Source organism: Micropterus salmoides, unplaced genomic scaffold (assembly GCF_014851395.1).
Source record: "Micropterus salmoides isolate LMB-PRFRI ecotype aquatic unplaced genomic scaffold, ASM1485139v1 Ms_hic_scaffold_4, whole genome shotgun sequence".
In the NCBI taxonomy this organism is placed as follows: domain Eukaryota; kingdom Metazoa; phylum Chordata; class Actinopteri; order Centrarchiformes; family Centrarchidae; genus Micropterus; species Micropterus salmoides.
The window spans coordinates 23,387,737-23,414,697 of NW_024043372.1; the positions used below are offsets into that span (position 1 = coordinate 23,387,737).

The 26,961-nt window shown below is 40.3% G+C and overlaps 3 protein-coding genes across 6 annotated transcripts; 2 read left to right on the forward strand and 1 right to left on the reverse strand.

The window, feature by feature from the left end:
• Positions 1 to 4,474: 4,474 nt before the first annotated feature.
• On the reverse strand, positions 4,475 to 10,315 carry LOC119886812 (ADP-ribosylation factor 3). 3 transcript variants are annotated; one of them, XM_038697765.1, is made up of 5 exons: positions 10,248 to 10,315; positions 8,506 to 8,749; positions 8,302 to 8,412; positions 8,085 to 8,209; positions 4,475 to 6,618 (listed from the first exon to the last, which is right to left on the reverse strand). In XM_038697765.1, the coding sequence occupies exons 2-5, from the start codon at positions 8,651 to 8,653 to the stop codon at positions 6,457 to 6,459; spliced, it is 546 nt and encodes a 181-aa protein (XP_038553693.1). In that variant the 5' UTR covers positions 8,654 to 8,749; positions 10,248 to 10,315; the 3' UTR covers positions 4,475 to 6,456. The 3 variants fall into 3 exon arrangements, with proteins under 3 accessions (XP_038553693.1, XP_038553694.1, XP_038553695.1); XM_038697766.1 differs by lacking the exon at positions 10,248 to 10,315 and adding an exon at positions 10,200 to 10,220; XM_038697767.1 differs by lacking the exons at positions 4,475 to 6,618; positions 8,085 to 8,209 and having other exon boundaries at positions 8,288 to 8,412.
• An 8,832-nt stretch (positions 10,316 to 19,147) lies between these two features.
• On the forward strand, positions 19,148 to 23,506 carry fkbp11 (FKBP prolyl isomerase 11). 2 transcript variants are annotated; one of them, XM_038697763.1, is made up of 6 exons: positions 19,148 to 19,273; positions 19,403 to 19,465; positions 21,704 to 21,791; positions 21,936 to 21,969; positions 22,152 to 22,222; positions 22,634 to 23,506. In XM_038697763.1, the coding sequence occupies exons 1-6, from the start codon at positions 19,148 to 19,150 to the stop codon at positions 22,840 to 22,842; spliced, it is 591 nt and encodes a 196-aa protein (XP_038553691.1). In that variant the 3' UTR covers positions 22,843 to 23,506. The 2 variants fall into 2 exon arrangements, with proteins under 2 accessions (XP_038553691.1, XP_038553692.1); XM_038697764.1 differs by lacking the exons at positions 19,148 to 19,273; positions 19,403 to 19,465 and adding an exon at positions 20,687 to 20,750.
• A 2,416-nt stretch (positions 23,507 to 25,922) lies between these two features.
• Positions 25,923 to 26,691, forward strand: LOC119886813 (40S ribosomal protein S26; the record flags this gene model as incomplete). Its single annotated transcript, XM_038697768.1, has 3 exons — positions 25,923 to 26,103; positions 26,185 to 26,315; positions 26,599 to 26,691. Coding segments are annotated over 3 exons (348 nt in total), but the record flags the coding sequence as incomplete, so codon positions are not given.
• Between the last annotated feature and the right edge of the window lie 270 nt (positions 26,692 to 26,961).

The window sequence follows — 26,961 nt, forward strand, 5'->3', positions numbered from 1 at the left end:
CCAAGAGCAATAAAAGAGTTTACAAACAGAAACGAAATTTTAAAAACCATCGGTTAAGAAAAGGTGAAGGAATATACAGTCCCCTCCAAAAGTATTGAAACGGTAAGGCAAATTACTTTGTTTTTGTTGTTCACTGAAGACATTTGGGTTGAAGATCAAAAGATGAGTATGAGACAAGAGTTCAGAATTTCAGCTTTTATTTCCTGGAATTCAAATCTAGATTTGTTAAACAACTCAGGACATATCACTGTTTGTTTGAACCCACCCATTTTTCAAGTGAGCAAAACTATTGGAACATGTGACTGACAGATTTTTCCTTTTGCCCAGGTTTTGCGTTTTAGGTTGATTGTCCAAACATAAATAGCTCTGCATGACTAGTCTAAGTTTTCATCCTTGGTTCAAACCTATAAAGGCTGTATTTCCTGTTAAAGAGGATAAATCAACATGAAGACCAGAGAGCTGTCTATGGGAGAAAAGCAAGCCAATGTCAAGCTGAGAAAAGAAGAAAAATTGACCATTGGACAAACATTGTGCGTAGCAAGCACAACAATTTGGAATGTCCTGAAAAAGAGAGAAACTACTGGTGTACTGAGCAACAGATGTCGAATAGGTCGGCCAAGGACAACAGAAGTAGTTGATGACAGAAATATCGTGAGAGCTGTGAAGAAAACACCCAGAACATCTGTAAGTGACATCACCAACGACCTCCACAGTGCAGGGGTGAAGGTATCACAATCCACTGTTGGAAGAAGAATCAGAGAGCAGAAATATAGAGGCCACACCACAAGATGCAAACCACTCATCAGCAGGAAGACTCGTAAGGCCTAATAACTCGTAAGGTAATCTTATGGACTGATGAGATGAAGATTAATCTCTACCAAAGTGATGGAAAAGCCAAAGTGTGGAGAAAGAAAGCAACTGCTTATGATCCGAAGCATACAAGCTCATCTGTGAAGCATGGTGGAGGTAATGTCATGGTTTGGGCGTGCATGGCTGCTTCTGGAACATGCTCATTAATATTTATTGACAATGTAACTGATGATGGTAGCAGCAGAATGAATTCAGAAGTGTACAGAAACATTTTGTCTGCCAATTTACAGAGAAATGCATTGAAACTAATTGGGAGGAAGTTTATCATGCAGCAGGACAATGACCCAAAGCACACTGCCAACAAAACAACGGACTTCATCAGGGGGAAAAAGTGGAAGGTTTTAGACTGGCCAAGTCAATCACCTGACCTTAACCCAACAGAGCATACATTTCACCTCCTTAAGAGGAGACTGAAGGGAGAAACACCTCGAAACACACAAGAACTGAAAGAACTGTGGTAAAAGCCTGGAATAGCATCACAAATTAAGAATGCAACAGTTTGGTAATGTCGATGGATCGCAGGCTTGAGGCAGTTATTGTAAGATAGGGTTATGCCACCAAATATTAAATGTTATTCACTTTAAAATTATTTGTTCCATTACTTTTGCTCACCTAAGAATGCTGGGGTCTAATACAAACGGTGATATGTCCTGAGTTGTTTAACATGTCTAGATGTGAATACCAGGAAATAAAAGCTGAAATTCTGAACTCTTGTCTCATGAACTCATCTTTTGATCTTCAACCCAAACGTCTTCAGTGAACAACAAAAACAAAGTAATTTGCCTTACCGTTCCAATACTTTTGGAGGGAACTGTAAGTGATATAATTTGAAGGGGGTGATAAACTGTTGCAAAGTGCAGGCGCAAAACCAGCCAATGCCTGGTGTGACTTCATTTTTAGTCGAGATCTGGGAAGAAGAAAATAATTTAAGTACATGATAAAATGTACAAAAGTACAGGAAGGGGAATTATTGTCATGCTGCAAAGTGTGCACAGGTTGTATGCATTCCTACAAAATTGTAGCCTACTTAAAGCAGCAATTCACTAAACAACCACCAGTCATTGAGTCCGTTTACACTATACAGTCAACAAGTCCCAAACCCTTTAACCACAGAGAGATGGAGCATTTTGCCTTTATCTGAAGGTTTGATGGCTAAGAACGATGGGAAATGTGGAGAGAGAGCAGCTGGGATGACAGTAGCAGTAAAGGTCCCACTTTCACTCTCAATGGCATCTTTGGCTCCACGGGATGATCTGACAAAGAGGCATTTGCGTATCATGTACTTGTGTGAAAATACATAAATCAGACAGCCATAAACCCTAGTATAACTAAAAAGCTAAAACATGTGCACTCTTTTGCTAATGTGAGTTAGGCGCCTTGCAGCAGAGTTCCCCCCTCATTCTGCATTTGTCATAGATTAATGAATACATGTCCCTCTAACTGTTGGAACTTGGAAGTTGTGGAAGTTGTTGTGAATATGCAAATATTCACAACAATTTCTAAAGCTATTCAGGTCTCCACAAGCACTTGTTTTTTCATTTTGCCATTTTGGACCATGGATCTTAGTTTTCAGTATGCCTTTCAATTAACTGGTCATATGAAACTTTTCCCTCCCTTGTGGTTCCTTGATGTTTAAGTGGTTTTATCATAACGGACAGAACAGGTGAGTCACTTCCTCTTTCCCCCTCATAACCTTAAAACACAACTCTCAACAAAGAATGGACCATTTTACTCCCCTGAAAAAAATCATATCTCCTCTAATACTGTCTACTAAATAGCCATGAAAATCTGTTCTATTCCTGCTTCTCTGTATGAGTCATTCTGTCACACCTGATCCTAAGGAACATTTCTTAAATTTGTTAACAATCCGGCTTTGACCCCTCCAGTCCTTCACACTGGTGGCCTGCATATTTGTAAGATTATTTCATTGCTGCATCATTTTACTGCTGTACTTTGCACTTTATGTAAAAGTTGTGCATTAGCTAATTGCTGGATGCGTGACTGCTAAACATCTCTTCCAGTGTGCAGCAGGAAGTGCTCTTCTTGAAACCAGACTAATGTCTGGTTTGGCAAGAACATCTTATCTCTTGTCATCTTGTCATGTTTGTCACTTAAACCTCAAGCAAACATCATCTGCCTGTAAGAGTGGGCGAGCCAGCTTAACTGCTGTGTAGAAACAGGCTCTGCCTGCAGCTCCTGTCAGTCTGTCACAAACTTGCTGTTTTTCTATCTATCTTAATTACATGGAATTATACATCTGCCAGAAAAAAAATAGTCTCCAGTTCACCAGAAAGCTGCTTCGTTTCCAGTCAGAGTCTGTCTGAAATGTCAGAGGGGCGTTAGGGTTAGAAACAAATGGTTAATATTTCACCACTACAAGGAAGTGATTTCCAAAAGTATTTCTTTCCTTTTTGTTGTCACAGAAAATAAGCTGCCGAGAAACAAGGAAAGATAAAAAGATTGTAACATCACAAATGGCTGTGGCAGAAGAACAGCAGCCGAGTTTTGTATTCCCAATAACAAAGTAGCACAAGCCAGAGTTAACACACACACACACACACACACACACACTGCGTCTTTCAACATCAGAACTTATCAGGAATCTGTTGTTATGACAAACATGTTTGTCCTTACTTACATGAGGAAAGTCTATTTGACCCATATGTAATCAGCTGTACTCAAAACATGTGTGTTGAAGAAACAAACTGCTCTTTAATGAAGATTTCAGTATAACTGATTGCCAAAATTCAACAAACTCTGCAAGCTACAAAATATTATACAGTTTTGTGGTACAATTTATAAAAATGGACAAAAATTGCACCAGATATATAAGATATATATGGCCACAGCCAAAATTTTTAGAATTACTGAGTGAGCTCTCAAGTCCAATCAGCCTTCATGTTCAAATAATTTTGGAGAGACCTGGCAAACTCTGGTATATAGGCCTATACACACATACACATTTGTTTTGTGAGAGGTAGAGCTGTGTAAAAAAGAAATGTTAAAATCAATCACTATAAAAAGTGCAGATAAAAGTCACTGTATTATTATATATGGATATTATTACTGTTTATTTCATGTCTTTCAGCTTGGATCTGATACCACAAACAGAGAAAATGTGCCATTTTTTGTAGCAGACTTCAGAAACAACATCAGTTCAAAATCATCTTTATAATGCAGCAATGCTCACAAAATTAGAAAAGTCATGAAGTCCAGTTGCCCTTGACTTTAACCTTCATTGGATAACTATGACCTGGATGACTGAGAATCTTCACAGACATCATGAAGTAAGGTTATAAAACAATGTTAAGTGTGTTTTTTAGATGTTAAAGAGGGTCTGTGGTCTCCAGGACAGAAAATTTTGAATTAAAGAAGCCCCAAAATGTAACTTATAAAATGTAGACGCAGCTCTTCATGCCTCAGACCACATTGATTGAACAGATACAGTTGCTAAAGAATGACCTCTTCTGGTCGAAGCTGGTCACAGCAAAATCTTCTCTACTTTTTCTTTCATTTGTTGATTGTAAGCACGGCTATAAAATAGAGTGCTTGAAGATGTAAGTATGAAATCCATCAGTAAAACTCACTCACAGTTGATGAGACATGTCATAAAGAAAATGGGTTTATTTGTAACACAGAAGGATTTTGTTTGTTGTCTTACATCACATACAGATGTTTCCAAGCGTGCAGCATTGAAACATGGTCTTCACCGTTTTGAAGACCGTCTACTTGTGTAACTATAACGGTACAGAATGAATGACCAAGGGTTTGTTTGCACGGATTATCATTGTTTAACAGACACAGTCTACATCAAAGTTTCTTTACACCCCAAAGAAAACCAAAGAACTCTACAACCACATGGAAGTATACTGGCAAACACAAGGACAAAACTTTTGCATGAACTGTGGTGCAAAACCTGCCTTTTGAGGGAATAGACCCAATACATCTGGAAATCATTCTTTATAGATAAATATATGTGACTCAAAATCAGAACCAAACAAGCTGAGAGGAAATCAATTCAAAGTCATCACTAAATATAAGGCCACAAAACCCAAACGATCAAACTCATGATTTAACATGGGAAAGATATGAACAATGCACTTACAACTTGCTGGAGTGAATTTACAGTATTTTCCACGAGTAGTAGTACCCATGTATGGCACAGAGAAATAGTTTTATTGACAGTAAGTATGTGGATTCTGCTGGTATCAGTGATGATGCAGTTACTCTGTTCAGAAGTGAGTCGTGGATGTGCTGATGAATGAATTGATCTGCTTACCCTGCTTCCTTTCACATAATTATGTCGACGCACCACTGGAATATGCTTGTCAAATAAATATCATCACAGCCATATATAGATTCATCAACAATATTCACATTCAGCAACACAGAGTTATCAACAGAGTCATACACCCAAACCCCAATATGCAACTCTGACACAAAAACACACAAAAGCGAGAGCAACCTGATGCAGTTTGAGTACTCATATGTACACACCTGAAGGCAGCAGCTGTGCAGGTTAACCTATATACTGCTTTCACTTTAAAAGACCATAAAGCTGATTATACTGAATTTAGCGCATGTTGACGACTACATGCAGAAACCATTTCTGTTAGTTTCTACGTCCTACTGTAAACATCACCAGAACACGATGAGGGCAGTTAGAGAAAACCTACAAACAGCGTCAACGTCCATGCAGTTTGTAACAATGTGAGCAAGATCTACCAGGATGCATGCAGACCAGGCTGCCGAGAACGTGTTGTGCGTTTTAAAATATTTAAAAAGGGCGGCTTGGGCGCTTCAGGTTGCCACATGGGGGGGGTGGGGGGGTGGGGGGGGTAGTAGAAACACGCCACAGATATCAAAAAGATTTCCAAAATGAGGCAGTAAGAGGACGTGTGACAGAGGAAACTCCAGTCCTTTTGAGTTGTTCAGGATTAATAGCAACTGGGCTGCTCGCACAAACACACACACACACACACACACACATACACTTTATCTGAGTATCAAAGTGCCTCAGCATTGCTCACAAATTAAAAGGGAGAGCAAACCATTAAAGTGAATTATAGTGACATGAATCGGCTAGCTGTGATTGTTCTCAAACATGGCCGCGGGAAAGAAAAACTAAACAAAACAGGAAGTGCAACTGACACAGAACAGTTCTTTGCATGGACGAATGACAGTTAAAAGATGTACATCAACAAAAAGTCCCACTTGACTCGTTGCTGAGTCAGTGGAGTCACACATGACTTGGTACAGCACCTATAGACTAACATACAGTACATTGCACCTAAGGACAAGAGGTGGACACAGGAAAGTGTCTGCTGTGATTGCTTACGGTTAGGGTGCATTTGTGCGTGTGTGTGTGTGTGTGTGTGATTGGTTAAATATGAAGTACATAACAATCTGTTTTCAATAAGCATTGAAAACTATTAGAACCTCAACAGACAGAAAATTCAAGCCTAAAGTCTCCCCAAACCCAGAATCATGCTTTTCACCTATCAATCAAAACCCTTGTACCTAACTTGCAAAACAAATCAAAAGTTGGTCGGGTGTGGGTGCTGGCGGCTTTTTCCAGTTTTCTCCTTATTTCTTGTTCTTGAGTTGATTGGCCAGCCAATCAAGACCCTCATAGAGGCCGTCGCCGCTGGTGGCGCATGTGGCCTGGATGTACCAGTTGCGGTGACGCAGGGAGTGTAAGCCCAACTTGTCTGTGATCTCTGCAGCATTCATGGCGTTTGGTAAGTCCTGTCAAAGAGGAGAGAGTTCAGTGAGGAGAAAGTAAGTCAAGGAAAGACCCTAAAGACCGGATAGCTGATGTCTTCTTGTGTTGTTGGGGTTAAATATGTATGCATGCATTTACTGTAGACTGTGTACTTCAATTTAAATCTTTTTTACAGGAAATGTGCCAAAAAACATCTGGTTCCAGCTTTTCATTGTGAAGATATGCTGCTTTTCTTCGTCATATATGATTGCAAATTAAAAAATCTTTGGATTTTTGATTGTTGTTCACACAAAACAAGCAGTTTGAAGTCATCACCTTAGCCTCTGTGAAATTATGGAGGACATTTTCAGCTATTTTCTGACATTTTATAGACCAACACTAAACAACAATTACTTAATCGAGAAAATAATCTGCAGATTAATTAATAATGACTGCAGCCATAGTAATGTGCATGCAATTATACGTTCTAAAATTAAATGGTAAACTTTAAAGGAATAGTTCTACATTTTGAGAAATACGTTCGCTTTCTTAATGAAAGATAGATGATAAGATTCATGTCACTCCTGTCTGTTCAGTGAATGTAAAGCTACAGCCAGCAGACGGGTAGCTTAGCTTGATAGCTTAGCTTCATATTTAAGGGACAGAAAGGAGACTGGTATCAATCTAACTTTCGGCATAAAAGCAAATAAGCATATTTCCCTAAATGATGCACTCTAGTAAGTGATCATCAAAAGCAAACAACTCATTAACAACAGAAAGGAAGTGTATGTCGAGATGATATTAATACTTATGTACCAAATTAGTAAAATCCTCAGTGAAATTGCAAAGCATCAGTTTGTTTAGGAATGAATTATGTTGGAAAGGCTGAAAACTACATTTTTATATTTAGGATTTTTTTTTACAATTTAGAAATACTTGCCACATTTTTTTGCAGTAGGAAAGGGAGAGTAAGTTACTCTGCAGAAGGATTGTTGATATTTGAACTCAAATGCTAAACAAATACACCGCGAGCCTGGGCTGTATACGAAAACTGGATTTTGTTTTCAGAGCACACACAAAAAGGAGAGCTAGCAAACTATTATTATAGGAATTATTTGCTGAATTATACAAAAAGTGTTTTGGATTACATTCACTTACTATCCCTTTAAGAGCTAAAATAAATAGTCAATTGATTAATTCTTCTTGACCCAAGATAGTTGTAGCCTTGATGAGCTGAGGCTTTCTTCTCTGTCTCCACTGTGTCAAATTGTAAATGTAATGAAACTACAATGAAAATGCTGTAAAAGAGAGTTTTTATCAGTAACAGTTAATATCATCTTTGAATTTCGATCACAATTAATTAGTTTTGAAAGTAGAAGTTTATCTCAACGATACTAAGATGTGGGGTCATGTGTGTTGATCCTCCGCTACAACCCCCTGTTATGTATTAATATATATGTACTGTGCATGTGTGTGTGTGTGTGTATGCAGAACTGTTATGGTTTCTTGCCTGTTTATTGGCAAACACAAGGAGGACTGCATCTCTCAGTTCATCCTCAGCCAGCATCCTCATCAGCTCCTCTCTTGCTTCGTTCACACGCTCTCTGTCATTACTGTCCACCACAAAGATTAGACCTGGAAACAGTGAGAGGAACAAACAAAAGAAGAGTGTGTCTCTTAAGAGTGTCTATTTAGGCCGGTGTTACCCTTTGATTAGCTCTGCTCACCCTGCGTGTTTTGAAAGTAGTGTCTCCAGAGGGGGCGGATCTTGTCCTGCCCACCCACATCCCACACAGTGAAGCTGATGTTCTTGTATTCCACCGTCTCCACGTTAAACCCTGAAAACAAGGGCGAGTTCATACAAAACGTAAGGCAAACATGGGGGGCATGACAGTACTTTACAACAAATGCTATTTTGACTATGCACGCACCAATTGTTGGGATTGTGGTGACTATTTCCCCCAGTTTCAGCTTGTAGAGGATTGTTGTTTTTCCTGCAGCATCGAGCCCCACCATCAAGATCCTCATCTCCTTCTTCCCTATGAGGCTCTTCAGCAAATTCCCAAAAATGTTCCCCATGATTCAGATGCAGTTCTTAAACTTCAGTGTGCGGCTACAATCCTGATTCTAGGTGCCTTTCTGCAGAGTTGCCAATGAGTAGACAATGAAGTAGGGCTGAAATGAAACGGGACAAATAACCATTTAGTAATTCTCATATGCTGTCTGTAAAGCGTTAGCTAAATTACAATGAATGGAATGCTCCAGGTCACCTTCCTAAAAAAAACACACACACTACCATGATGTAAAATCTCACCTCTACATGCACACACCGAAACAGGTGCAAGCTATGTTAATCTCCCACAGTCATCATTAAAGAGAGGGTGAAGGAGATGTATGTCTGTCCCATGACTCCAGGCTGCAGCACAATCTGTTCAGACCCTTCTCGCTGGTTTTTTTTTTCTCCCTCCTTCAAATGTTAGCCTGCAACGTCCGCCAAGCCCTCAGAGCACATGCAAAATGCCCTACATTACCAGGCCTGGCTTGAACCCCACCACAAAGCCACCTGGACTTAAACAGAAGAACATATTTCCCCTGTAGTTCAGATAATAATAAATAATAAATAAATAATAAAATAAGCGCACCCCCACCCCACCCTCCCCTTCCATAGCCAATGAGCACTGCTGCTGCAGAGGATGTATTTTAGTTGTGAGAACTGTCTGTCTGATTTAAACTGTGGTGGCAGACTGCCAAAGACAAATTTTAATTTCATGTGAATTTAATGGACAATAAAGTTTTCTTATCTTATCTTGCAGCCTAGCTGTACATGTAGGTGGCAATTATTCAAAAATATTGTAAAAGGCCAAAAACCTTTTGCGAATATAGTTGTCAACAAACACAATTCAATACTCTCTCAAAGTGGAACTGCGCACTAAGAAATCAAAGCTCGAAAGTCCGCTTTCTGTGCTTTCAATCACACATTACTAGCCTGATGATCAGATCAATTAGCCATTTGATTTCATTCACTCAGAGGTCTGGAACCAGGCTAGTATCTTACGGTCTACAAAGAAAAGAAGTCGTCAGTAGCTGCAGCCCTGTCCATGGTGCTGAAGAGGATCAACACACTTTCACCGCCTGCCTGACACCAGCTCCTCTCCCCTCACAGATGGGTTTACAGGTTTAAAAATCAGCTCTTAAAATGGTGATTTATCTTGGAGCAGGGCCTCGAGCCCGATCACGTTATTTCAGCTCCGGGTTGACTCAGGTTACGTTAGCCAGGGATGCTACGGTAGGTTACGGTACAGCTATCCTGCCGCTGACATCGGCCCCGCACATCTCTGCGCATCAGCTGAAGAGTCACACTTAATTTCAGATACCAAGCGTGATCACTTCCCCATTATCTTATCTGTTACAACCTCATTTATCGGTCTAGTTTAGCTTTAAACGCTGAACCGTCAGCCAGCGGTCCCGTGCCGTCCCGATCCACCCCATTCATCCATCCGCGCGTCACCTCAGCGGGCGTCCTGCTGCCAGCGAGCCGCTGGCCGCTGCTTCAGCACGGACAACACTGAGGCTATACAGCCCCACAGTACAGACAACAAACACTGCATCACTGCTGGGAACTAACCTACGTGTGTATTATCGGGGTGACGGTGATGCCAGTATCCCCACTTACCTTTGGTGAGTAGTCCTCTACTAAATGTCTCACGGTATTTTCCGGGATACAACGCAGCAGTACATCAGATCTCGCGAGATTAGATGTCAAAACGAAAATTCAGTTGACAGTCGCTTTGTAAGGACGTTTGAACAACCAGGTTTATATATTTCGTGTAGCCTATGTCAGTTTTTGAAACATCGGTACCTCAGTTGCGAAAATACATAATTATATTATAGGCCTACGCTAAACAGGCATAAAGTAAAATGAGCTCAGCACAGGTAGCCTAAGTGACTTTGGTCTCCCTTGTTTTACCTATTGTTATCCCATGATTTGATTTCATGTAGGCTATGTGTCTACATCCAAGACTCAAATACTCCTGCAGGGTTTAATTTTCCTGAAAAGTTATGGACAAATCTAAACACAAATAGCTGGTTTTGGGGACGTGAATATGTTAACAGCTTCCATTTACCATTTTGCCCCTTACACCCATCATCTACCAACACAGATCTAATAAATTAGACCTTCCCTCTGGACTGGCCGTGTACAGACTTTGATTGCCATTGCCCTTACTAGCTAGCTTTATTGGATGGGAAAAAATTACACTTTTTTCATTCTTATTGATACATTGGTAATTTGCAGCAAAGCTCAGCTCACCTACAATCTGAGCAGAAGCCTAATCAACCAGAATAAGTGAAAACATCTGTGTGGGCGTGCAGGGTAAATAAATCTTTTGTTTACACAGCAAATATTGTTAAAGCTTGGCTCAGATACCATAGCACAATGCTTATCAATGATGTTAGAAAGTTAAAACTATTTGAATTAATAGGCCTACCTAGGCCTTTTTTTTTTTTTTTTTTTTTACATTTAAACTACATTTTAGTCCAGACATCTCCCAACCTTTACCATCTAAAGAGCTTCTGTTGACCAGAAAGAATGAAAAATACCTGTTTGGAGCCACCCAAAAATATTTTAGCCTCTTAATGCAGGTACCACAGCCTATTAGTCAAAGCTTATCAATGTTACTGTTATAAACACTGCTCAAAAAAATAAAGGGAACACTAAAATAACACATCCTAGATCTGAATGAATGAAATAATCTCATTAAATACTCCTTTCTTTACATAGTTGAATGTGCGGACAACAAAATCACACAAAAATTATCAATGGAAATCAAATTTATCAGCCCGTGGAGGTCTGGATTTGGAGTCACACTTAAAATCAATGTTTAAAACCACACTACAGGCCGATCCAACTTTGATATAATGTTCGTAAAAAGAGTCAAAATGAGGCTCAGTAGTGTGTGTGGCCTTCACGTGCCTGTATGACCTCCCTACAACACCTGGACATGCTTCTGATGAAGTGGCGGATGGTCTCCTGAGGGATCTCCTCCCAGACCTGGACTAAAGCATCCACCAACTCCTGGTCTGTGGTGCAACGTGGCGTTGGTGGATGGAGCGGGACATGATGTCCCAGATGTGCTCAATTGGATTCAGGTCTGGGGAACGGGCCGGCCAGTCCATAGCATCAATGCCTTCCTCTTGCAGGAACTGCTTGCACTATCCAGCCACATGAGGTCTAGCATTGTCTTGCACTAGGAGGAACCCAGGGCCAACCGCACCAGCATATGGTCTCACAAGGGGTCTGAGGATCTCATCTCGGTACCTAATGGCAGTCAGGCTACCTCTGGCAAGCACATGGAGGTGCCCCCCAAAGAAATGCCACCACACACCATTACTGACCCACCGCCAAACCGGTCATGCTGGAGGATGTTGCAGGCAGCAGAACGTTCTCCACGGCGTCTCCAGACTCTGTCACGTCTGTCACATGTGCTCAGTGTGAACGTGCTTTCACCTGTGAAGAGCACTGGGCGCCAGTGGCGAATTGCCAATCTTGGTGTTCTGTGGCAAATGCCAAACGTCCTGCACGGTGTTGGGCTGTAAGCACAACCCCCACCTGTGGACGTCGGGCCCTCATACCACCCTCATGGAGTCTGTTTCTGACCGTTTGAGCAGACACATGCACATTTGTGGCCTGCTGGAGGTCATTTTGCAGGGCTCTGGCAGTGCTCCTCCTGCTCCTCCTTGCACAAAGGTGGAGGTAGCGGTGCTGGGTTGATGCCCTCCTACGGCCTCCTCCACGTCTCCTGATGTACTGGCCTGTCTCCTGGTAGCGCCTCCATGCTCTGGACACTATGCTGACAGACACAGCAAACCTTCTTGCCACAGCTCGCATTGATGTGCCATCCTGCATGAGCTGCACTACCTGAGCCACTTGTGTGGGTTGTAGACTCCGTCTCATGCTACCACTAGAGTGAAAGCACCGCCAGCATTCAAAATGACCAAAACATCAGCCAGGAAGCATAGGAACTGAGAAGTGGTCTGTGGTCACCACCTGCAGAACCACTCCTTTATTGGGGGTGTCTTGCTAATTGCCTATAATTTCCACCTGTTGTCTATTCCATTTGCACAACAGCATGTGAAATTGATTGTCAATCAGTGTTGCTTCCTAAGTGGACAGTTTGATTTCACAGGAGTGTGATTGACTTGGAGTTACATTGTGTTGTTTAAGTGTTCCCTTTATTTTTTTGAGCAGTGTATAATACAGTAGGTCTAAATGACCATTCATTCACATGTTTTACCACAAGGTGGCTGCTATTTATGATTAATTACATAACTTTGCATTTCCAATACAATGTTTTGGTGCATTTATTAAAGTATAGACATGCCACAAAAACATTTGGCATACCAATCTATCCACACACTATTAAATTCTGTCGCACGCCTCTGGAGCAACTAGGAGTTAAGTGTCTTGCTCAGGAACACATTGGTGGATGTGTTACAGTGGGGAGTTGAACCTGGGTCTCTCACACCAAAGGCATGCATGTTATCCACTGCACCATCACCATCCCCTAGAGTAACAACCAGGGCCAGATTAACAGTTTAGTGTACAAAAAACATGTTTGGGTCCCTACAGGCCTTTTTTTCACTGCAGACATTTTGACATGTCACTGCAGGAAAACTGCATGTGGAACTACTGGCATAAATGGCTGCATGCCATTTAGGTTTAACAGTCGTGGGACTTGCTGTAATGGTGCATGCAGGTTTATTGGCATAACACATTCACTGGGACACTTAATGGAAATGAGCCATGATTGTTGTGATTAGTTACAGCTCTGTTTTTCAGTTATGTCTGTGCACTGTGCATCCTGTTGTGTTCAGCACCCATCAGGTACACTGCAGACCGCACATGGCAACAGGAACAAGTGTTCCTGTTCTGGGAATACTTTCCCGCCCCAGATCTGCTGTGTGCCAGTTAGTTTGTGATGATTTGATTTAACATAAATGTATTTTAAAATATGCACCATGTAAGCATATTATCAACTAAAATAACAAATACTTTCAGATTAGATTTGGTTACCCGTGCCCCTCTACAAGACAGGGCCTTGAGGTTAGGTAAACATGTAGGACCTGTCCTCACCATTTAAGCATAATACAGGTTTGCAATTAATAAAATAAAAACAAATTAATTCCCACAGAGTGTACCTGTGGCCCCTGATGGTCCGAGACTTTAGGGCAGTTGCTTTTCTGGCCTATTTGGTCATCATGAACATGCTGGTGTGCCTTAGTCATTACAGCTTCTATAGCCTATATAGTTCTTCAAATAATTTTATATATACAGTGAGGAAAATAAGTATTTGAACACCCTGGTATTTTGCAAGTTCTCCCATTTAGAAATCAGGGAGGGGTCTGAAATTGTCATTGTAGGTGCATGTCCACTGTGAGAGACATAATCTAAAAAATTATTTGTAAGTATTTGAACACCTGAGAAAATCAATGTTAATGTTAATTACAGAGGTCAAACGTTTTTCTGTAGTTTTTCACCAGGTTTGCACACACTGCAGGAGCGATTTTGGCCCACTCCTCCACACAGATCTTCTCTAAATCAGTCAGGTTTCTGGGCTGTCGCTGAGAAACACAGAGTTTGAGCTCCCTCCAAAGATTCTCTATTGGGTTTAGGTCTGGAGACTGGCTAGGCCACGCCAGAACCTTGATATGCTTCTTACAGAGCCACTCCTTGGTTATCCTGGCTGTGTGCTTCGGGTCATTGTCATGTTGGAAGACCCGGCCTCGACCCATCTTCAATGCTCTAACTAAGGGAAGGAGGTTGTTCCCCAAAATCTCGCAATACATGGCCCCGGTCATCCTCTCCTTAATACAGTGCAGTCGCCCTGTCCCATGTGCAGAAAAACACCCCCAAAGCATGATGCTACCACCCCCATGCTTCACAGTAGGGATGGTGTTCTTGGGATGGTACTCATCATTCTTCTTCCTCCAAACACGGTTAGTGGAATTATGACCAAAAAGTTCTATTTTGGTCTCATCTGAGACCGGTGTTAAAATACTTATTTGCAGCTATATCATACAAAAAAATAGTTAAAAAATCATACATTGTGATTTCTGGATTTTTTTTTTTTGATTATGTCTCTCACAGTGGACATGCACCTACGATGACAATTTCAGACCCCTCCATGATTTCTAAGTGGGAGAACTTGCAAAATAGCAGGGTGTTCAAATACTTATTTTCCTCACTGTATGTATTAAAATGATTGCCCATGACATTACATGTAACAATGTGGATCATAGTATGTTTAAAAGTACATTTGATTGATCACTGCAAACCAGCTCAGGAGGTTTTCCAAGAGATAAACAACAGCTACAGGCTTGCTTCACCAAATCTGAATGTGTTGTATGCTAATTAGCATCAAGTTCAGTGTTGATGTGTTAATTGGAAATTAACTGTACTTACAAGACTAAGAATTTTTAAGTTGTAATAAATCGAATTGCCACTGAGTCTGACATCCTGTAATATAAAGTTATATAAAGTTCCTGTTATACATGTGAAGTTGTTGAGTTTTCAGGAAATGGTGAATTGGTCTTCAGTATTGCATAACACTTGTGCAATATTTTCATCTACAGATGGGGAACAAAGCAAAGTTTCTAAATTGAGGTACTTGAAAGGATCATGCAAGCATTAGTATGAAATAAATGGTCGAGAGCATTTCAATGTGACACAGTCTTGATTTTTGATGTTGCTATGTAAAATTATCATAATAATCAATATAATTACATGTTTTGACAGACTGTTACCACAGAAAATGTAATACCTTTTGGTTACCTACATGAATCTTAAAACCTACATGCATTTTGATACAGTATTTGAATGTGGCATAGGGTCAAATCGGATATTTAAAAAAGGAATATTGTGGTTTTACCAGCATAAGGTCCCAAATCTACTTCTGTGAACTGAGGGAGGAAGGTTTTATCTTTAGTTTGCACTCAAAGATGAGTCATTCATTTCTATTTCAGCGCAATGCTTCTACACATTGTGACATACAAGGTTGTTCACAGAGGTTCTGCATGTGGCTCGATGTGAATAAGTAGCACAGTGCTCGAGCCTGCAAGCAGCGTTCCATGACACTTAGTACATTTATCATTGAGCAGCCTAGGTTTGTTTCAGTTAGCACCATATAACAAAGCTTCACTCCTAGCTCCAAATCCTTTGTCTAATATAAGCATGTGGGACAAATAATGTAATCTGTGCCAGTGACACTTCTATTGTAAACTTCTATTGTAAACAGAGGACTCGGGACAGTTTTTAATTGACTGTAGTTGTATGGGTCATTGTTGCAAATAAAGCTAGGAGACGTGTAAGTGATTTATGGATGACACAGCTGACAAGGTGAAATGAACTGGGTCCTCAGGCAAAAACGACTTCTTTAGTACAACAGCTTGGGGACTTGCAGACACCCTGTTTATCAATTTGGCATGTATGACTCTGAGTTTGAGATTTTAGAGGTTGAGAGAGGCAGGGTGACAGAATTGTCACGTTGCGTCTGACAATATTGTACAGGAATAAAAGAAAGAGTACACTCCCCATTTATGCCATTGTACATTTTTCTTTCTTTCTCTTGAAGCTGTCATACCTTTTCAGAGACTCCTATACAACAGTTTTTTTCTCTTCTTCTGATTCTGTGGTTTCACAGAAACAAATGAATGACCATTAAATGTGTTAAGAGTTTGCAATGTACATGTGCATACAAATCAGGAGTTCATGTGAATATATATGTTTTCATATTTCTAAACTTGCTTGATGGTTAAGTGAATGACCCATGTTTTAGGTAAGCTACATTCACACTCAGGCTGGACACCAGCTGCATCCGGTGAAGCACCAGTGTGCAAAGAGTCATGATGCATTTATAGTGAAACACAGTTCCAAACACTGGTTGAGATTAAATTGTTTTGTTATGTGACTCAGATTTGAAGTATAACTACACCTCTGTAAAAAAAAACACACTGGAAACTAATTAACCATTTAAAGGCACATAGAGGCCAACAAAGTTTCTGGCAGGGCAGCCTATATGGCACTGCATCACGTTTTCTCCACTGGATGGGCACCTTAGAGGGCTCTTCATCATGTTTTATTTATCATCCAAGATGGCACTTTTTGCTGCGTTTCTTTTTCCAACCACTGATCACAACTGTGCTTCATACTTGACTCGCTGACATTTAATGAACCTGTTAACAAGCCACAGAGGGTTTCTGCCTGACAGGATCAAAATAACAAAAATCATACACAAATAAGTGATAAAAGTGAGTCATAGGTGAAGAAAATCAGTTCAACATCACAGTTTTCCGAACACTTACTAATTAAAACAAATCTATAAGAATCATAACGAGTATGCTAATGAATACACTATTAATCAACTTTGTATGTGACAACACAATGTTTGTTTTGTTTTACACTTTTATAGCAGATTTTAGTTTTAGTTTTGTATTGTACAAAATTAGTTGTTATAGGATTTTAAAGGCCCTGAAAACAAATTTTCTTAATCAGATTCTTAACTCTTACTCTGAATAATGTGGTCCTATAAGAACACAAAACTGCTTTGGTTAACTTATTGTATTGGCCTTGGTTTTCAGTGAGCTCCTTTGGGAAAAGGTGATGTAATGGATTGCTGCGCACCAATCAGAGTTTAGCAACATTTTAATCTAAATTTGATAACCAAATAGTTGTGTTGTGTTGTTGTTTTTTCTTTGCTTATGCTGCCTGAGACAGCTGAAGTAGATCTGAGTGTAGTTTTGAGTGTTAAACTCTTGATAAATAATAACTAATAATGTTTTTGAACTCAGACTTACTGTTGCATATTTATCCCGACATATTTAATTTTACAGATAAATACTATTTTGAAAACAAGTTCTCATGAGCTTTAAAGCAGCAGTCGGTAACAACTGTACATACAATGCAAAACCTTGCGTGTCTCTCTCTGCAGCTCGTATCACTCTGCTAAGCCCCTCCCACCAAATCCACAAGCAGGTGCTAGTTGCTGTTATGAAACCTCATCCTGCTTAGGTCTCACTTTCCATGACAGTGAGCGAGAGCGTCGCCAAGATCCCGGTGCCTCTCTCCACGCATCGTCTTCTCAAAGACGCCCCTCCAACGCTTCATGGCCCAGGGCAGAGCGCCCCAGGCTTCAGAGGCACCTGCAACAATGTCTAACAGTGGGATGGGAGGCTAGTACACCACTTTCCCCCCCTTTATTCCCCACTGTTTGTCATCATGCGTCTTTGCCACTTGTTGATACGAGCGGCATGGCATTGAACGTAATGAGCCCGAAGCTCTGCGTGGAACCGGGACGTGTTCACACATTTATTTTGTAATATACGCTGTTGTTGGCAGGAGGGATGGGCAATTCTTTTGTTGCTGGTGGTTGTTCCTCCGACATTCGCTGCTTTCACACAGAAATCCCGCAATAAACATGAATTTCCGCCTATGCTGCATTGGCTCGTTCATACTAATCCAACATTTGCGGCATAATCCTGCCACCATGTGCGCTTTCACATAGCGATCCGGCTTTCCGGAACCACAGGTGTAGAAAAAGGCCGTTATGTCTTATACAACACCGGCATGCCGACTGTGGCTTTTCACACAGACATTGTCCCAGCTCTGTTATTGCCCACGTTCCCGGCTCAGAGGCAGATCAAATTTGACCCCCCTCTTCTGGCTCCGTACCTTTCATACAGCGCAGCGAGACAGTATTGCTGCAATTGTCCCGGAAAATAAGGCAGCGTTAAAACTACTATTGTGTTTGCAAAACTTCTGAAGCCGCCTTGAAGAAATTAAGCTTGACTGAGAGCATGCACGAGGAGAGGGGCTGCACAGCCTCTGCTGGAGCAGTGACTGACATTGCATTAGAGACTCTTCCTGGCTCTGATTGGTTGTTTTGTTCAGGGCATGGAGAAATATTGCAATTGGCATTAGATTTTTTCAGATTGTCTGTCTCATGTGCTACTATCAAGATATAGTGACAGTTTAAGCAAATATGACAAAAAGTTTTTATTATAAAAGTTACCTACTGCAGCTTTAATATATTTTTGTATATATGTAATATATTTGATATCACTTCCGGGCTGCCTTCTAGCTATCATCTTTACATTTCTGCAGGAGGAGCAGCGGGCTACTGAGGGACTAGCAGCGACGTGGCGTCTGCAGCAGGCTTTTTAGCAGGGGATGTCTTCTCTTGAGGTCTCTCTTGCATGGAGCAGCAGATCCGGGCAGTGGCTGCACAGCACCGCCCCCCAGCGCCACTGCAGAGCGCCGCTTCCGCTTCTCACCCGCGGCAGCCTGATGGGATGCTGGCGGAATGTTTGAGGCGGGCTCTTCAGGGAGACCCAGGTGTTGGGACAACGTCCACGGGCCGCTAGTCCTTATCGCTCCAGTGTTACAACACATCAGCATTACTCGTTGCTGAGCCATTTTGGACACACTGGTCGACGGGGCCGACTGTGCAGCTCGGCTCTCTCTCTCTCTCTCTCTCTCTCTCTGCGGTGTGTAGAAGAAGCCTACACGGAAGTTACCGGATGGCAGCTTTTTCCCACAAGTTCACAATGAAAACCAGCGTTTTTCTGCTCCTGCTCGCAGCTTTCACCTGTGGACTCGTGCAGGGAGACGGAAATGCAGCCGAGGAGCTGCAGGTGGAGACATTGGTGAGTGGGACACATGTAGCTATTACAATGTAACACAGTCCACACTGCAGAAACACAGCGGCTCTAACGCAGTAACACTCACAGGCAAATAAATGCAATGGTGTTAACTATTCACTCTTCTGATCCAAGGTGAAACCCGAAACTTGCTCTGTACTTTCCGCAATGGGAGACACGCTGAAAATCCACTACACGGTAAGACAGATAAAGGATTTCTTCATTGCCAACTTCCAGATAAAACTGATGAAACAATCCAGTCCGCTATGTGTGCATTTTACAACAATGTGTATAAATCCTGTCCAGCTGCTGACGAATGCAGTTGTTGTCTATGTGGCACCGCCTGCATGAACCATGTGGACACCGCTTTGCATTTACACACTGTCACTGAAGATGAATAACAAACAGCTGATAGAAATGGCTCTCTGATTGAACACGACTCTCCTGTGGTTTGGTGTCTATCAGTGTGCTTTATTTGGTTTTATCTCGTGCGCGAGAAGATCGCCTTTGCTTTAACTATTGTGTGACGGTGGGGCGGTGCAACACGTCAGCAATAACAGCGCTGGCACTCTGACCAGTTCATCCATGCATTGTACTGGAGGCTCGTGGTTTTCAGCTCTCACACTTGTTGATATTGGGGGAATTTTTTACGACATGAATTTAAGCAGCATGGCACAGCAACCAAATGCGCAATGTCCGTTAGTTTAGTTAGTCCAAATGTGTGCCTCTGATGTGTTGCTAGTACATCACAGAGCTAAGCATCTGATATAAAAATATTTACATGTCAATCTAAACCCCCCAAAGGTGGTTTAACAACACAAATCACTAAGTGGCCTAATAAAACTGCTTATTTAATTAGAAATAACCCAAATATAACTGGAAATGACCTAGATCTTGATCACTCATATTAGTCACCTAAACATACTTTATATTTGTCCTGCCATGGATGCTTAAACTGTCTGTGCATTTCTAATAATATATTGGATAACTGATTGACCTCTCCAATGCACCTGGCCCTAATAAGGCATCACATAATAGCCCAATTCATTAGGCTCAGTGCTTTCTAATTGATAATTTACTCTTAATGATTTGGCTCTTTGTTGAAATAAATGACTCAGGCAAGGCAAAGGATTACTGCTTAATGAAAGACTGTCTCATATAAATTAGATAACTGAATGTTCCTTTGAGCACCAGTGGTCACATTATCAAACGACAGCAATAAAGAGTTGAAGAATAAAAGATCTGGCATCAACAGACTGCATGATTGCTAGCAGCAACTGTAAGACAAATACACAGTGATGTTTGCTGTAAGTGTTTAATTGTCAAGATCCAAGCTGTGCTATGGAAGCCCTGAGAGACAAGTTAGGGGAAAAAAATGATTTAAATTGATTTCCCTCCTTTGTTTATGACTTAAAACAGGTGAAAAAAGTGTTCTAAATAGGACTGAAAGCATTCACGTTTGTATGTCAAGTTTTTCTGCCAGGTAAGTTTTAATTTCTCCATGCACTTAAACACAAGGGACATACAGTATATTGTGTGTGTTAGCAAGTTATGTAACATAACTGTCATGTCTATCTATTGGCTAGAAATGTATTTTAATCCACGCATCACCTGGGAAAAAACATGCATGCTTTTAGTACTATTTAGAACATGGGGGGTAGTGGTACATTTCAGCCTCCTGTGGCCGAAATATTTTTCACAATAAAAAAATAAATAAAACTAACTTATCACCTGTTCTTAACTCATAAACACAGGCGACAAAACAATTTAGATTAGATGTAGAAAATGGATAACCAGAATGTCTTTGCCTCTCAGGGCTTCCGTACTGTTCTTATTACATCTATGTATATAATTTCCAATGTTAGCAAGTTTCATAAATATCTCACAATTTACTTTTACCTAGTCCATACTTTTGCTTTACTTATTTTCTAACTTTATAGCAATCGTGGGACAATTTGGGATATACACTTATTTAGATCCTTGCAGAGAGAGGAATGAGAAGATATATCCAACTCTAATAGCTGCATGTTATATATGAAGCAGGAACCAGTAGCCAGTTAGTTTAGCACAATGACTGGAAACAGGGGGAAACAAAATGCACTTACCATTACTTTTAAAACTCAATTTACATCTAACGTCTTGTTTGTTTAATTCATACAAAAAAATCTGTAGAGTAGCTTTAGAACCAGGCTGGCTGTTTCCTCATGGTTGCGGTCTTTGTTCTAAGCTAAGCTAACCAGCTGCACATTTATTTTACTTTACAATTTATAAAACTTTCTTTACATGTTGTGTCCACCAGAATATTTTCATGCTTTAAAATAAGTCAAACCCACCTCTGCACAAATGACTCATAAATCAAAAAATTCAAACAAATTAAACTGTGAAAACTCTCACTGTTTTTCTTTCATGTCACCATCTCCTGCCTCCATTGTCCAGGGTAAACTGATGGATGGAAAGGTGATCGACTCATCACTATCCATGGACCCTCTTGTTGTCGAGCTGGGGAAGAGGACAGTCATTGCCGGTAAATTAACAGTAAATCCCTTTTGTGTTGCTCAGTCAGTGATACTTTGATCTGCTTACATTTGAGAGATAACTGCAGCCTGTTGCATGCCAGGGAATGTGCTCGCTTTGCTGATTGTCTTTCTCTGTGTGATTTTCTTATCAGGTCTGGAACAAAGCTTGGTTGGTGTGTGTGAAGGGTAAGCAAAAAGGTCCATTGGGAAAAAAGAGCCTAGCAATAGATTTACTTTTCAGCAGCTGCATGCAGTCGTGAATCAAATGAATTAATAATGAAAATACCAAAGTTAATAGTTTTGTGATGAAGGTCTTGAGAAATGCTTCCACAGCAAATGTGTTTAGTGTTTCTCTTTCTCTCTTTCAGGCAAAAAATCAAAGCCACTATTCCATCTCACCTTGCATACGGAAAAAAAGGTTACCCTCCCACGATTCCAGGTACTGAGCACTGAACCATGTTTGCACTTCACTTCACGACTTCACAACTATGATCCCACACATTAGCACAGTCCCACTGAGCATATAAGCATAAGAGTGGTGCAGTTCTGTATTAATTAGTTAGCAACAGGGCAGTATACAGTATGTCGGAATGACCAACAGTGCCCATGTTTATCGTAATGAAGGAACGTGTCACCTAGTGCATGGGATATTTTTATTATGTATATCACCGCTCTCCTTTAAATATACAGTATATGTTAGTGACTGTTTTTCTTTTTTAGATGTTATATAATACTATTTATTTTATCTTATAGTTTACATACTCATTTATTTATATATGCATACAAATTAAATGAAACACCCGATCAACACCTGATACGACAAAACATTGAACATGAACTTATGCCCTAGGTGATGCTGCTCTTGAGTTTGAGGTGGAGGTGGTTTCTCTGACGCAGCAGACGCCGTGGCAGAAAATGGTCAACGACGTGTTCCCCCTCGTGTGTTTGGCCCTGGTGCCCACTCTGCTCGGCTTGGTGGGACTTTACCTCTACAAAAAGGCCAGTGCTGAGAAGCCTAGCAAAAAGAAGGCGAAGGATAAGAAGAGCAAGAAGAAATAAGGACAAAGCACACAACTATTTAAATAAAATTTTGTAATTGTATTTTGTGTTCTCCAAGTTTATTTAGTATTAAGAGATGCTTTTAATATGGTTATTAGCATCTGGAATTAAGGTATTTTCAAAAGTACAGCAGTTATTAGAGTTTAATGTATGTGTTATACTATTAACAGCTTCAGTAACTATGATGTTTGCACTGTCTGTAGGTCCCAGGTTAGTGATAGTAAGTGAGACAGTGAGATTTCACGAGCAGGTATCCAGAGACAACAGCAGCGCCAGAACATTTTGATAATAAATAGCTGTATTTATATAGCTTTTATCCAAAGCGCTTTACAACTTGCCGCTTGTTCTCATTCTCACACACTCATACTCACACACTGATGGTAGTGACAATTTAGGGTTCAGTATCTTGCCCATTTCAACATGTGGGTAAGGGGAGAAGGAGATCAAATCACAACCAGACTCTACCTCCTGAACCTCAGATAGTCTTGCCGCAACTGCAATAGATAAATAAATCAACATGTCACTAAAAGCAGAGATTAGACTGTGACTATGTTACAAGTACAATATAAGCAACAGTTGTGCTGTAGCATAAAGGAAATTACAACTTAATCTTGTTAAACCACCCTGTGTTGTAAAATGCTAATAAATCTACCTTGTAACAGAATTACAGAACTACAAAGTGTCTTTGCTCCTTTACATGGTAGCTCTATTACAAAAAAATCCTACAATGAGAACACATCTTTTTAACAGACACCACAAGCAGTCAAAAAATTGGTAAAACAATATTAGTAAACACCAACAGGACATTGTGTTAAAGTGCAAGTACGGTTTACTGTTAGAACAGCTTGCAAAACGGTGCACTTACATTTTCTTGGAGTATTTTGTATGTGAATGTATTTAATAGAAGCTTGTGCCAAGACATGTTTGTTTATAACCAGGTAAAGGGTAGACCAATAAGAAAGAGCACCACTGAGTGATAGCTTTATGTAGAAAAACACGACGAAGGTAATTACCTAAAATGTTGATGTGTTACTAAGAGATATTCTTTGGAGATGATGGGAGCATCATCTGAGGGATTAAATACTATTTACTACGAATACTAACTAAATAAACTGCCTCCCCTCGTATAGCTTACTGCTTACAGCTTATTCTAAAATGTTACATCTGCTTATCTGCATCTCCTTTTATTGCACCTCTGTTCCAAAATGCTTCACCTACCGCTGGCTCCACAGTGCATCTCTTCCAGTATTGTATTTATCAGACAAGTTATCCCATTTACCGTATATCACATAGATGACTTCCAGTATTTTTTAAGGCATGTCATTGAATTTTCCAGGCAGCCTTTGATTCTCACAATGTATAAACATTTTGAACTCTTAAAGCTGTATTCAGTGAGGTTATTCATTGAAGTAATGTCTGTTTAATTTTCTCAAAGTTTCCTCAAAATTATTATTGTGTGGAAATGCAGTGCAGACTTCTGTGATCAGTCTATACTTGCAACTACATTACCACAAAGTTTAATTCCCTTTCAACAAGTTGTCTGACTCAAGTCTGCAAATTATTTTTAATACCTTGCAGTTAAACTTAATGGCTATCTCAAAGGTAAGACAAATACAAAGATAAATCAGAAACATTACAGCATGATCTGGAGAATGACTGACTGTAATGTAACATTGAAATAATTTGTAATAATTCAGCTGTAAAATAATGTAAAACACTAATATTGTCACCTTTTCATACTTTTGTAAGCCAAGCATTTACAGCAGCCTAAAATTCAAGCCATTGATGAAAAAGTGAAAAACATGAGGCCAATAAAACAAGTCGTTTGATTAATTTCAGTCACACTGAGGTCTAAACATCTTTTTGAATGTATTGTTTTGCCAGACAATATCTTACATGAAGAACATAGGTAGGCTTGTTTTACTATACGGCGCTGCTCGAAGGCCCCGCCTTCCTGATACGGTTTATTGCAGAAATCGAGAACTCCACTCACTCGGGTGACGCTTAAATGAAAAACCTTGAGTACATTGATATCCCTCCGCGAATAAAACATCATTAATGTTATTTTCCTGATTTTTTTATTTAATTTGTTTTCGTTCAAACTGCGAACAGACACACATCATTTGTTTAAAAAAAATAAAATAAAACAAGACATGGCCGAGTTGTGTTTTTGATACAAATATTTCGAGGGCGGAGCGGATGGCACTACTTCTCAGGGTACAACCTCTTCCGGTCCTCTTTCCAGCTTCCCGTGCAACATGGTGAGTGTGTTTCAGTGTCGGTCGTCTGGCGAAAACGGAATAAATTGGCATTTTATTCGAAAATACACACACGATTGACTATCTTTAGGTATTTTAATCACATAGCTAAGTCACAATGTGGTACATTTTCATTAACTATCACTCAGTGTAATTAAAAAATGATTCTGGGCCTGATGCTAGCTGTTAGCATGCTAACCGTTTTGTGCATGTGTTCCCGTGAACTAGCAAAGAATGCTACTGTTAATGCGCGGAGAAACAGCGAAGCAGTCTGTATTCAATATATATCGTAGTTTCTCATGTGTATTAATGCGTCAGGTTAATCATACGGTTAAATGTAAAATTATATACGTAGTGACACATGAGTCAGTGGTGCAATGGCAGCAGTTTCGAGACACCGCATCCATTAACGTTACATCCACTAAATAAACCGCAACTTGGCAGCATTGAGTTACTATATAAAGTTGGGGACTAACGTTAGCGTTATTATTCAGGTATTCATACTCTAAAATGTAAATTAAATGCCAAATCAGTGTAACTGAAATAGACTATGAAACAATTTAAGTGATTTGCCAGTATTGCAGACTGCTGGTGTAAGGGCTGTGTATTACAAATGTAAAAACACTAACCTTTTTAGTTTAACAAGTTCTCAAATGCTAAATATCAACACAAATGAACCATACAATAACGTCTTAATTAGATGAAAAACAGTTTGATACACAACACTGACTACTGTTAAAACACTGCTGTGTACCAAAGATCGAGGTAAATTTCTCAAACCTAGTTGTCAGTCTCTTCTTAACTGTGTCATCTTCTGTTTGACAGACCAAGAAGAGGAGGAATAACGGTCGCGCTAAGAAGGGCCGTGGGCATGTGCAGCCCATCCGCTGCACCAACTGTGCCCGTTGTGTCCCCAAGGACAAAGCCATCAAGAAGTTTGTCATCAGGAACATAGTGGAGGCGGCGGCCGTGAGAGACATCACAGAGGCCAGTGTCTTTGACCGTAAGTATATTTCATCATCAGTCTTTTGTGTATTGATCCTGGTGACTTGTCCTCATCTGTACCACTGTGTTCACTCCGCAGCTTATGTTCTGCCCAAGCTCTATGTGAAGCTGCACTACTGTGTCAGCTGTGCTATCCACAGTAAGGTGGTGAGGAACCGCTCCTGTGAGGCCAGGAAAGACCGCACCCCACCGCCAAGATTCAGGCCCGCTGTGAGTACCTTCTACAGCACTTTACGGTCACATCTGTTTAGTGAAGCTCAACTATATAATAGACCTGTGGATCATTTGACAAGTAGTAGCAGGAAAATTTTTACTAACATTCATGATGGTATTGCACCTTTTTTAGGATGAGTCAATAAGTAGGGTGTTGGAACTAGCAAACCTGAATGCAGGACAACCAATTATGTTATTTGTGACACCTGTTCGAAATCACATTGTCACAGTGAGAAGGGTCGGTATCAGATATTAATCCAAGTGTTGTTGTTTTTTACAGGCCGGTGCACCAAGAGCTCCTCCAAAACCCATGTAAAGCAGAATCTGAAGATGCTGTACACTTGAAGAATAAACTAAAAATTCTTTACAAAAACCTGAATGTGTGATGTTATTAACCGTGTGTGGTGTAGCTGTAGAGAAGAAAGGCCTGTCAAGTATTTTTTTTTATTTGGAATAGACTTTCTTACAGTACAAAACTTACAGTAGTTTAAGATCAAATTACGCAAATGCATAATTACATATGATACATTTAAAAAGGCTCTGCAGTTATTTAAAGCGATATCAGACCATTTACAGGAGTGGGGAGGTTAACAAAGATGGTAAAACTGAAGGGAACAGACAGTGCAACAAGGAAAACATTTGA

Bases quoted from the DNA above. Each gene is read 5' to 3' on its own strand.
- LOC119886812 (XM_038697765.1), bottom strand. From the start codon at position 8,653: ATGGGGAACATTTTTGGGAATTTGCTGAAGAGCCTCATAGGGAAGAAG. The intron at 8,413-8,505 runs GTGCGTGCATAG...CCTTGTTTTCAG, and splicing joins CACCACAATCCCAACAATTG to GGTTTAACGTGGAGACGGTG. The intron at 6,619-8,084 runs GCAAGAAACCAT...CCTCTTTGACAG, and splicing joins TTGTGTTTGCCAATAAACAG to GACTTACCAAACGCCATGAA.
- fkbp11 (XM_038697763.1), top strand. From the start codon at position 19,148: ATGGCAGCTTTTTCCCACAAGTTCACAATGAAAACCAGCGTTTTTCTG. The intron at 19,274-19,402 runs GTGAGTGGGACA...TTCTGATCCAAG, and splicing joins AGCTGCAGGTGGAGACATTG to GTGAAACCCGAAACTTGCTC. The intron at 21,792-21,935 runs GTAAATTAACAG...TTTTCTTATCAG, and splicing joins GAAGAGGACAGTCATTGCCG to GTCTGGAACAAAGCTTGGTT.